This window comes from Hylaeus anthracinus, unplaced genomic scaffold (assembly GCF_026225885.1).
Source record: "Hylaeus anthracinus isolate JK02 unplaced genomic scaffold, UHH_iyHylAnth1.0_haploid 12002, whole genome shotgun sequence".
NCBI classification, from domain to species: domain Eukaryota; kingdom Metazoa; phylum Arthropoda; class Insecta; order Hymenoptera; family Colletidae; genus Hylaeus; species Hylaeus anthracinus.
Window position 1 is genome coordinate 852,161 of NW_026534349.1, and position 12,248 is coordinate 864,408.

Sequence of the window (12,248 nt, forward strand, 5' to 3'; positions counted from 1 at the left end):
TTCTTGTCGCACCGTCACTGACTACATTTTCTCGAAACACTCATCCGGTAGGAGTGGCGAAGCGACAGGGTAACCGCTGACTCCTCGAAATATCGCAGACGTACAAAATTGTCGTGACGACGCTGGCGCATGCAAATAGAAAATAGAAATGAGTTTAGAAATAGAGTCGCCAGTCGGCGGCCTAGAATTCGATCGGACGTGGCCCATCGCGACACTGTTTCGAGCTACTTGGAACGCGTCTCGTCTCGACGGTACCCTAACGAATATTCAATAATAGTAAAAGTGGCCTTGTTTTTGATCTCAAAGTTTGCCAAGCACGTTGCTGACTTCACAGAAAATCACAAAAGAAACATAAGACACGAAATTCTAAGAATAATCATTCTATAAAAAATAATCGTGATTTCCCAAAAACAAATAATTAAATAAGTACTTCAATTCACTCGTATATCTCCCTTAAATTAATCAAAACGTCTATATAAATAAACCCCGTTTGAAATCGAATGCTATTCGATGTCAGTAAACCTCAGACCTCCACCTATACTTCTCTAGCGAATATTCTCCTCTTTCGATGGGCAAGATGAGGAGGACGACTTTCGATATAAACACGATCGTCGAGGAAGCATCGATGTCGCGGCAATTTTCGCGATGCATCTACGGCTCGTTACGCGAGAGTCGCCGCGAATTCGACGGTACCTAATTGAACCATGAATAATACATTAGACATCGACGCGATTAAAAGCACCCTGTAGATGGCCTGCAGACGTAGTTACACTTCCTTGAATGCGGCATCCTGCCGTAAAAATATTGACCGGGTAATTGACCAGTCGCGGTCGACGCTCACCACCGCTGGAACGGACAATACTAGCTCGCCCGCGACTTCCTTCCTACGTGGAACGAGCGAGTAAACGCGAGTACTACTGCCATCGCGTAGGAACTACCGCGCTCGGTAGTGGTTTCATTCATAAAGTCACGCGTTTAGCATGGAAACGTTTGCACGCGTTAACGAGGGAAACGCTTCATGCGCCGTCAAGACCTTAAATCTTGCTCCTAGGAACGGCTGCCTTATTTCCGCCCGTGGATGCTACCTTCGACATCCTCTTTAATGTTTCCCGTGGGCTCGAGACGCATCGGTTAACAGTGTTGCGGTCGAATTTCACACGTTCGCCATGGGAATACTAAAAAAAACGTTGAGAAAGAAATATCTATGTAGACTAGCTCGTTCCAGAAGGACTCCATAAAACAGCGATTCTTAACATTTTTTCATTTATGGTACACGGTTTCTACTATTCTTACTGTTCGAATATATTGTATATAAAATATCATCTATGTATGTTTTAGGTCTTCTTTAAATTGCGTCCCATCAAAAAGCTTTGGTCCTAAATTTTTTTTCTCCAAATTATATTAACAATTCTACAGCCTGTAACGAATAAAAATTCATCCCGTTAGCAAACATATCTACAATCTAACCCGACCTGCCACGACGCAGCGGTTAAGAATCACTGCTCCAGAACAATGCTTTTGTTTTGCAACTTCAATTTTCGCGTTGCACGGCAACAAACGGTACTCCACGTACGTACGCGCGGACTCGAGAAACAGACATAGATAGAATTCCGACAAGTAAACGTAATACGTGCAGTCTTGGATCCCGGTTTTCAAAGTGCGGTGACCCTTCAGGCTTGGGCGGAACTCCTTCACTTCCGGTGCTGTTCCGTCGGTGCTATTTCTATATATAAACCCACACGCTTTTGTTGGCGTACACCTACTACAGCACAAACGCGCCTATGTGCCACTGCCAAATGTTCCCACAAAGTGTAGCAGAGGGCGAGAGAGGGGTTTCTCTCGTTACACGGAACCACAATTTGTTAATCGGTGTTACTGGATTTGTTTTCCACGCTGTTTCGACGGGATCGATCGCGTACAATGCGACGAAACGACTAATTTCACGTGAGACGTGTAGAATGGTATACAATTATTTGACAAAACTTGATGACTTGTCAAATGAATACTAAATTTATTCTACTATAAACAGGTTTCCAAAATGAACTTATGTTTTTACCAAAAGACAATCTTGACGTCCCTTTTGGAGAATCCTCTACGAAAAGCCGTCTCGAACAGACTCGTAAGAATCATCCGCGAGATATAGGTTTCTCAAAAATCTACATATTCGGGCAGAAAGCTTAGAAACATTCATTTCCTCCCCTATTTACGAGGAACGATAAACAGCTTCAACAACACAGCAATAAATTGTGAAACGATAAATACTTTAGAAAATCCTAGTCATCGAATAAAATTACAACACCTAGTGAACTCGGCGATTCGCAATAAAACAGGATAGAAAAATCAACTAAGATTAATCTGAAGTCGTACTCACTCGGAAACCCGGATGGGGAAGTAATAATGTATGCTCCTTTGTATCCTTAGATCGCACTCCATACAAGTTCCGGTTGTCGCATCTTCCAAATTTTCTGCCTATCCGCGGCGACAATTAACGAAGGAAATAATTACGACGCAGAATATCGGTCTGCTCGTTTATTTCCGTTTAATTGACGTATAGGTTCGCTCGCAAGATAGCGTTGTACAATTGACATCTTCCTACGACTTCCGGCGCTAGCTGTACGTCGGTGATTACTTTTTGTAGAAAGTTCGTTGGCACGTGGGAATGGTGGGGGGGCATCGGAGGCAAAAGGTCGTACGCATTTCCGTGGCAAGTAAAATGCACGATGCAAAGAAAAACTAAAAACAAAAACTGTGGTTAAATCGCGAGCCTCTTTTCTCGAGGTCGACGACAGACGTTCGAACCTTTGAGGTGGGTGAACGCGAGAAAGTCGTCGCGACACGTGACGGAACGAAGTTAAAGCAGAACGTCGACGAGAAAAAGCGAGAGACCGGAAGGAAAAGGGTAGGAATCATGGTAAACGGGTCGTCATCCTAAAAGACACAACGTGGAAACTGTTATGTAATAACGAGCACACGTTACACGCGGCGGGGGCGGTGAGAGGACGAAACGGAGTGGAGGGGATGACGGGACAGCGAGAACGAAGAGGCCAACGTCCAAGGGTGGGAAGTTGGTGGCCCCCAGTATTCGAAAAAAGTTTAACTTTGTCCATACGAGTTTGAAAGGTGGGAGAAGGTCGAAAATCTAAATGAAGAGAGAGATAACGCAATGGGTAAAGAGGAAAGGCTTCCGAATCGGCGCGCGTTGCGCGAACCAAAGTAACAGGAAGTCGAGATGTTTCGTCACCGTGTAGCCAGAGCACTGTCGTCGCTCGCGACGAGTTAATTTCGCGTGGTCTCGTTCGCGCGTCGCGTCGAAACTCGTCATCGTGTAGCGTCGTGTCGTGCCGAGTCGAGTCGAATCGTGTCGGTTCGAGTCGAGCCGCACGTGCGCCCACTGCGTCGGAGACGCGCAGGGCAAAGTGCATCGTGAGACTGCTGACGGGTGCAGCACCGGTGCTCCTCCGGCTTTCCAATGCAACGCGTCGCCCTATCCCCCTCGGTTCCTCACCTCCCCTCCGCCGCCCCCCCTGTCCTCGTTCGGTCGACCGTGCGCACAACGACAGTACGACGCACCACGTGACGCATCCCCTTAACATCGCCGGACCGATTACCGCACCGTCGTTGTTTAGTTTTTCCTTCCTTCCTTCCTTCCTTCCTTCCGATATCCCTTTTCGCCTATCGCTCCTCTTCCTCGGTATTATCACCATCATTTTCCCTGATCCCGCGACTTTCAACATCCGGCCGCTTCTATTTTCACGTTCGCCTGCCGCCACGTTTCTCGGCATCCACGCCTCTGTCTCTCCCTCTCTCTCTCTCTCCGAACTTCCCACCGATTTTTCCTCGACACGAGGAATGTATGTATATCTGTATTTTTCTCGAGCGACGCGTCCTCCCCTTTCATCCACGGACACATCCCGTGTTCCTCTTCGTCCGACGTAGAGGAAGGAAACTGTTTTGTCTCTGTTCCGCAGGAATGTTTGCCAGCCATCCTCTCTAACCGTTCTGTATCTGGCTCTTTTCCTCTCGTTGGATTCTGTCGAGCACTGCGTCATTTCTGTACAGCCTATGATTCCTTCTCTCACTTTCTATCTCTCTTGCTCTGTTTCTCTGTCGTTAGTACGTTCCGCGGTCTTGCTCTCTCTCTCTCTCTCTCTCTCTCGGATACCGCGATGCGTCCCTCTCGGTCGTCATCCCCACCAGATTCGGGTCGACTCGCACCGGGGAACCGAGCGGTGCAACCGTCCTTGTCGCTCGGCTCCATTCATGCCTCGACTCTCTTTGGGTTATGCAACTTCGGTGTGAGGGGCGAGACGAGGGGTTGCGTCGTCGACTGCGCCGATACTGCATGTTCGTTTCACCGAATCTTACCTTATGGAAAACTTGGCAAACTTACCGGACCAACCTTCCGTCCGATGCACACGCACGTCTCGGACAATTCCTCCTCAATCAAAACCTAGCGACTACTGCACAATATTCCAATTATCCTCCCCCCCCTCTCTCTCTCTCTCTCTCTTTCTCTCTCTCTTTGTCCTGTCGATATCGGTCCTCCTTCCTGCCTCTAACCTCTTCACGCGTGTATTTCGTTCCACGCCGCGCTGATTAACCCGTTGGTCCCAGAAGGGATCAGGGTGCTACTAAACGAATACAATGTTTAACCAACTAAAAAGCGAAGTTTAAGCCTGGTAGCAAATGGTTTTCTCCGATTAGCCCGTTAAATCGAAGTTCCATCGCAATTTTAATATACAGTTTTGATATAAATTGAAAGTGGTACAGTTTAGCGTTATCACACTTTCTGCAATCTTCAGACGCATTAATACTCGTGTATTCGTGCGATAATACTTGTTTACTTTGATATTGTACTCCGAGGACAAAAAAAAATTGTTTATAAACGAGTTATACAAACGTATAACTGTGGCTATCGAGAGCGCATTCATTTCAGCATCACTGATTTAATTGAGGTGTTTGCTTATGTCATCGTGTCGTATTGTTAGCTTTATGCGCAAACGATACCGAGCGATCTGGATCCTCAACCCTGGATGAAAAGCAGTCCTAGAACCGTGGTCAGCAACCTATGAACAGTGAATCAGAACGAGTGACTCACGATGACATCACAAATGACTTACACGAATAAACGCGACATCGGAAAAGTCATCGAGTGGAATCCAGAAAGATTTGTTCCTATTATTTTTTAATTCCTTTATTTTTCCTTACGTTAATACTTTAGTTGAACGCGAATAATTTTCGATTGTTCCTGGGACACGCTTTGGACCGGATCGGGGCGAGGAACAGTCAAAAAATCCTGCTCGATTGTCGTGTAACAGTCGTAATTCATTTTCTTTTATTGCACTTTGTACAGACAATTTACTTGTCCTAGCGTAGGAAGGTTTTCGTACTCGCGAATCGAGCAATCGAGCCAAGTTTAAAGCAGTCGAGTCGGTTGCTCGATTTGGCGCGATGTTTGCATCGTAAAAAAAAAAAAAGAACAATGATACACAGATATCCGATATGTTAATCAAAAATATTTGTGGCGAACATTCGACTAAACTTGGTCCGAATCAAACCTTCCACTTTTCAACGGTAGAGTGACGATTGTAATTTAACAAACCGTTGAAATAATATTAATTATTAACTATCTAGAGTTAACTAGTAATCGATGGAATTATGGAATTAATTACTGTCCAGAAAAATCTCCTGAAAGCATCACTTCGATCGCCAAGTATACGACGACTGGTACTGCAGTTCACGTACATTAGTTTAATATAAACCAAGCAGCGAATCGGATTCTTCAGCTCTCAAGTAACAACGTCGCCTAAATTCGGGTCGTCGAAGAAGCCCCGGATAAAAATTATTCAGATACATCGACGCGTTCGCGATTGCACCGACAAACACCAGAAATGCTATTCCCGTTTCTTTTAACAGAGATTTTCCGAACTTTCAAACGAGCAACTTCTTCGACGTCGACGACTTTCGATCCATCCCGTTTGTGAATTTCACGTGCAAATTTCTTACGTTTACATCGGGACACTCGTTACGTTCGAAAATACACTCTCTATATCTTACATGTATAACTTACATGTATAAAAACAATGATCGTGATCAAATTAACCTCTTCGCTAGATAAGTAGTCGGAAATAAAGAAAATGGTAAAGAGGCAGTTAAGAGTTAAGATGGTGCACCTGAAATCTAAGATAGTGCATTTTGTAGGGGAAAGTTGCCTACGTTGGACCAGTGTTGTGATTTCAGCTGTAATTCGGGTTCTTTGATTGATTTATTGTACTTATCGGGGGTGCACTATTCACAGGTAGGTGTTGAACAATGAATTAAAAGGTTCAGCCATTCTAGTGGATGTAAAAAGTCCATTTGTTCAAGTACAAGATGCTGCTTTTTCTTTCAATTCTATTCTAGAAGGTTGGACCACGTAAATTGACTACAAGCTCTTACCTACACTTGAACAGACAATGTGTCTATTACAGACAATGGCAATATTAACAAAAACGAAACAAGTTCATCGTGAATTTTGTTTTCATGGTCTTAGAAGTTAAAATTTGTTAAATAGCAATAGTAGATTGTATCGTGCGAATGTTTATACATTTGTGGCAAATGAAAATATGAGGAAGTCTATGAAAATGTGTACAAATGCAAAAATATATAAATATGTAAAATATTTTTCTTTACATTTCTAGTCTTTTTCTGTATCCTTGAAAATATGAGTTTGCATAAACATCCGCATATATTACTTTTTCTATCAGGGCCCAGACAGTTGTTATCCCAAATAGTTTAATAATACTTGCTGTATATCTACATTTGTCGTCATTTCTCATAAGAGAATTTGATTATTATTGCTATTAGCCAAGCAATTCAAAAATACCTCCAGTCCAATACAAGATCCTCGTTAATTTGATACACGTTCATACTTTATCATTTCTTCCAATATCCTCTAATATATATATTTTTGTTTAATTACCTTAAATATCAATTTATTTCTCTTCTTACCCTTCCTAAAAAATATTCAATTTTCCACCCACGAGTGAAACTATTCAAAGTGGTCCAACATTGACGACTTCCCCCACATCCGATAATTGCGCCGCATCAATTGTACGTCCATGCACCTGAGCCATCGAATCGATCTCGTACGACAAGTGGATTGCAAAGACGTATCGGCGGATGTAGCATAATAAATATGCGTGCACTTACCCGACATGCTCGAAACGACTGCGTGCGTGTCGTGCGGGAGATACTTCGTGGTTGCGACATTCGTACTATCCGTGAGAAAACTCATTTAAGAAAGACACGAAGAGTCTTGCGTAACGCGACACAAGGGAATCATAACGATTCCTCGCTCAAATCGTTCTCGATCGACGCGCTGAACACGTTGAACACGGACCCCAATTTGTTACACTATATTAGAATCTATCGCATCAAAAAATTGACCCAGAAAAAACCATGATTTATCATAACACAAATAAAAGCAACCTCTGTTCAAAATGTTTCGACAAATTGCATCAAAGACATGTATAAACATATCTTCTTTTACCCTATAAATTATAAAATTCATTTTTAAGTTGAACCACAATCAATCTCCAGATCCACTTGCGTTCAACGTGTCAAAACGCGTACTAAATCAGTAATCGACCATCAAAACGATTCTTCCTTCAAATTTGAATACTTTATGCGGTTTTTCGGAAATTTCCCCGAGCTTCACGTCGCGCGGAACTCGTATTTCCAATCTCGTCCGCCAAAGGCAAACGAACGCGACGCGGTCCGAGATCGTCGCTTTTGCTTCCAGTTTTCACTTTTTTCTAATTCTTCTTTTTTTTTTTTTTTTTATTTCTCGTACAAGGAATGATTAACTACCGTTTTCGTTTGACGGCAGGAAAACTTCGAGAAGCAATTACCCGGTTTTTCTCCACGGTGCACGTGAATTGAAATGCTATCGACGCCAACCCCGGTCCTGCGCTTCGCGATGCATCGACCTCTCGATTTTAACATCGAACAGGGAAAACAAGAGCCGGGATATAAAACGTTCCCTGAGTGAAGCGATTTCAATGTCCGAAACGTGAAACTTTCTGCGCCACCGTCGCGTGCAACGACGATCACGGCGCAGAAACAACTCCTAAAGCGTTGCCGAAGGTCGACGTCTCATTGATCTAATTGACTCCTGAATCGGATCAAGTAAGACTAGATTCATGGAAGACACATTTCGATAGTTTCGACGCGGGAAACGCTTAGAATTGACCCCGATATTTTCCTAATATATATACATAAAAAAAAAAAAGAAAACAATCCGATTCGAACATTGAATCGATGACGTCGCGTTCCATCGATCACGATCTACGTGAACCTCGAGCACACCAGAAACAAACGATCCGTCCGACACGCGAGTCGACGTACCCGCGAGAGGAACAATCGATAACTCAACGATCGACGTGTCGTGCGATTTGTCCTCCCACGGGACAGCTTCGATGGAAAAGCTACGACAAGAATCGACCCTCGTGTTCGCGTGTGCCTTCGAATTTCGCGCGACGCGCTGTGGTTTACCCTAATCCGACGTCTAGGGACATCATTACCAAGAAGCCAACGATGGCAGCCCAGCTGGCAAGTTTACCGTTCCCGCTGCAATCAGAAAGGAAGAAAAACATTTTCTTTTGAGGGAATCCATTGGCTAAACGCGAGCATGCTTTTGCCTAGGCGGTCTGTGTAAAGTTGACAGCTCAGTTTGTGGAAGCTCGTAAATAGTTACGAGTTCTGACTTTATTTGCGATAGTTCTATAGTTCCTGATCAATTAAACTAACAGGTCTATCGATTACATAGAACTATCGGATAATTCTTTTAACGAATTTTTATTCGAATGCGATGAGTTCTGATAAAATCAAACGAGTTTTAGGATAGATTTCAGATTTTATTTAAATCTTGTCTTGTTTAAAAAATTATCCTATATATATATATCTAATTGATAAAACTTTATCAAATTGATATTACTTTAATTGATCAGGAACTATAGAACTATTAAAAATGGTATCAGAACTCTTAATTATTTACGAGCTTTTACAAAGTGAGATGGCAGCTTCGCAGAGACACCTTGCCGGCTGGATTGGATCTGCGAGGCGGAGGAACTAGTGGGTCGATGCACGAACAAACGTCGATTAGCACGTGCGATCAGGGACACGATGGTGGAATCGATGGAAAAATGATGCGAGGAGTGTAGCTGCGGAAGAAGTTGGGATTGGCGCCGCGCCGTGTCGGAGATCATCCAGGTATGGCCGTAGCAACGGCCAGAGAGAAAGAATACCACAGGATGGCGAGAAATAAAAGGGTTTTCGCGGCACAAGTAGGGATTAAGCATACACAAAACAGGCACACACGCGAGCAACACACACGTGTACCCGGTATTGCACGTCACGGCTTGTTGATTTCGTAAATTATACACGCCCATCAATTTTAACGGCTGGTAAAATGCGCCGTTGTGTTTCGGTGGGCGTTCTACCACATCAATCATATCCGCGCGGTAAATACCTCCTTTCGGTGTGCCTCAGAAATTTGTATTTTTATTAGCCATTACCGTCTCATGCACGGTTTGTCCCCTGCGATCCAGTCGCGATGGCCGATTTTCCTGGCGTACGAGTGAAAGGAGGTATTCTTTTATTTTAAAATATTTCTACCAAATTAAATGTAAAAAAACATGTTTAAATTGCCACTAAGATAGAACCATTTATACCACAGGTTCTCTAGACAATGTTACGCATTCACCTCGATACAACCCTTTAAAACCCTCGTGACCTCGCAACGACGTAAGTATCATAATACCGTATTACCACAAAGCATGACGTACAAGTTGTACAACCCCACACACTTCTCAATTGCAGCCCAACCGATCGCACGAATAAGGTGTATTTGGGGTTAATCCACGAATGCGTGTTTCCACTTATTTTCATGAAACCGTTGGATGTAAACGACCTTCTATATTGGCTTTATATATCGAAGAACAGCATAATGCGTTGACCACCACTTTTCGCTAATACCGCGACTAGATTAGGAATAACAGGTCAACACACTTATGTAACACAACCCCATGTAAAGGTAGCTATGTAAATCTAAGCCCCAGGTGTGCGCTTACCCCAACGCACGGGGTAGGTGCAGACCATTGTATTCCTCCAACTAAAATTTCGTCAGGTAATCCTTATTCATTCGTATCACATGAAAGAGCAGTTTCACTTAAACTTAAACCCCCGGTGGTCTTTATTTTGAATACGAAAAGAATTGCTTTGCATTCGCGGACATGAACATCGTCGTTCCATTTTATTCTCTATCTTTGTTCATATTGTATACAATTTTTCCATAGTAATTATTCGTAATTTCTTATTTGTTCAAAACATGTAAAAGCTTAACCGGTTAGTTGAGAGAATCTGTTTGTACTCTGTTGAATATTAAAATTATTTTTAAGGTAACGATCATAACAATTACCAATTTATAAATTTAATCGTACAATATCCCTGACCCCCACTGTACACTTACTAAATCGAAGGGTGCAGTTTCCCCAAACGCACCTTGCTCGCGCACAAAATCATCGTACGAAAAATGCTCAAGCCCCCTGGTTGGCCGGCTAACAGCCTCGCGACTATGTCAGCGAACCCGAGACATACCTTTTCACCGAGCACAGAAAGCCATGCAAATGACGACGAGCGACCTGAGTTCGAAGAATTCACCGGGCCTCTGAACGTTGCCCGTTTGCCGAGAAAAATTCGATTCCGAAGCGACGAAGGTCCAATCCTTCGCGTCGAACTGACTCCCAAGTCCCCGTTTCGGACTCTCTCGCGTGATCGTTACGAAAACTATCCGATTCCCAGATCTCGCAAACTCTCTGTCCCACACCGTCTCGCTCTCTATCTCTCTCGTCCTTGTCCCTTTGCTTGTCTCCGCGCGATATCGCTCGATCTTCGCCGCGGGAATGGATTTCGCTACGTCCACGCGCGCCCGTTTGCCTTTCCTAAGAAACTCCGTCGTCCTGCTAAACCAGAAAGCAAAGCGAGGCCGACGAAGAGCGAGCATTGTACTCTCTTCCCTGGGTCTCTCTTTTGGAAAAAGATCACACGCGGTGTACATGAGCGAGAGCTGCCACTTGGAGGTCGAGCAACGGTTTACCCGTGCAGAAGAAGGAGAGGGGATCCATTTTCACTTTTGTGTTTTCCGGGGCCCAGGAGGGTTCCCGAGGGAGCGAGCCGAGGCCTACTATCTCAGGAGACGCGCGTTTATACACGGTGTATGCTCGGGTATCCGGGCAGGGCGGTTAGATCGCACGCGAAATACAAAAGAAGCCAATTATAATGACAATGCGCCTTCAGCTAGGCCGCTGGGCCTGGGAAAGAAATTCGCTACGTCCGTTTTACCGACGCCGTGCTAACTACGCCACTGCCGTCACGCGCCATTGTACCGTAATCGTTCCCAAATACGCCGTGTATGCGCGCGTCTATATACCTCCGTAGACGACGCTAAGCATCCTCCTTCGGCTTACCTCAACGCGATCATTTCGTCCCGCGACAAATTTCTTTCTCCTCGAGGGTATCGTCCTGGGCCCCTCTTACGCGTTTGCGTTCGCAACAAAAACGAGAGAGAAGAGAGAAACGACGAGAGACAGTGGAGGTACCAGATAGAAAACGTTATCGGGATCAAGCCTTCTCCAAATAAAGCGATCCCCGGATAATTAAACGGAATAGGGTTTTCAACGTTTCAGGTATCCAGGGAAGATGGGATTTGAGATGTGAGACATCCATACATTAGCAAAATGATATCAACAAACAAATCGTTTGACGCTAAGCGACATACAAACCTCTGATGCGCTTCCGGAATTATGTCGTCGATCACCACATAGATCATCGCACCAGCAGCAAAGGCAAGTGCGTAAGGCAGCGCAGGTTCGGCGAGAGATACTCCAGCTGCTCCAATGACACCAGCGAGAGGCTCCACCATCCCCGAGAGTTGGCCGTAGAAGAAGCTCTTCAGTGTGCCAATCCCTGCCGCCTGAAGTGGCAAGGACACCGCCAATCCCTCGGGAAAATTCTGTATACCGATTCCGATTGCGAGGTTTCTGGAACAAAAATGAAAAACGCAACCCTTATTCGCAATTCGATAAATAAATACCTCGCGCAACTCTGTGATCGGTCGAAGCAGAAATAACGCTAGTTCCTAGCGAGAAGCAAGAAAGCAACGTGCATCGCGATCGAACGATAAGAATAAAACCCAAGAGACAAGGTGG

At 44.4% G+C, this 12,248-nt stretch overlaps 1 protein-coding gene across 6 annotated transcripts in view; it reads right to left on the reverse strand.

The window, feature by feature from the left end:
- LOC128892254 (zinc transporter ZIP11) overlaps nucleotides 1-12,248 on the reverse strand; it is a 65,778-nt gene that overhangs the window by 34,385 nt on the left and 19,145 nt on the right. For 4 of the 6 annotated variants that reach the window (XM_054152533.1, XM_054152535.1, XM_054152532.1 and 1 more), the window contains exon 5: nucleotides 11,823-12,080. The exons of 1 other annotated variant lie outside the window; for it this stretch is intronic. In XM_054152533.1, the coding sequence (XP_054008508.1) occupies nucleotides 11,823-12,080 (258 nt within the window). Of the gene's footprint in view, nucleotides 1-5,312; nucleotides 8,611-11,822; nucleotides 12,081-12,248 lie in introns of those variants that run through there. One more of the 6 variants, XM_054152536.1, reaches the window with a different exon arrangement.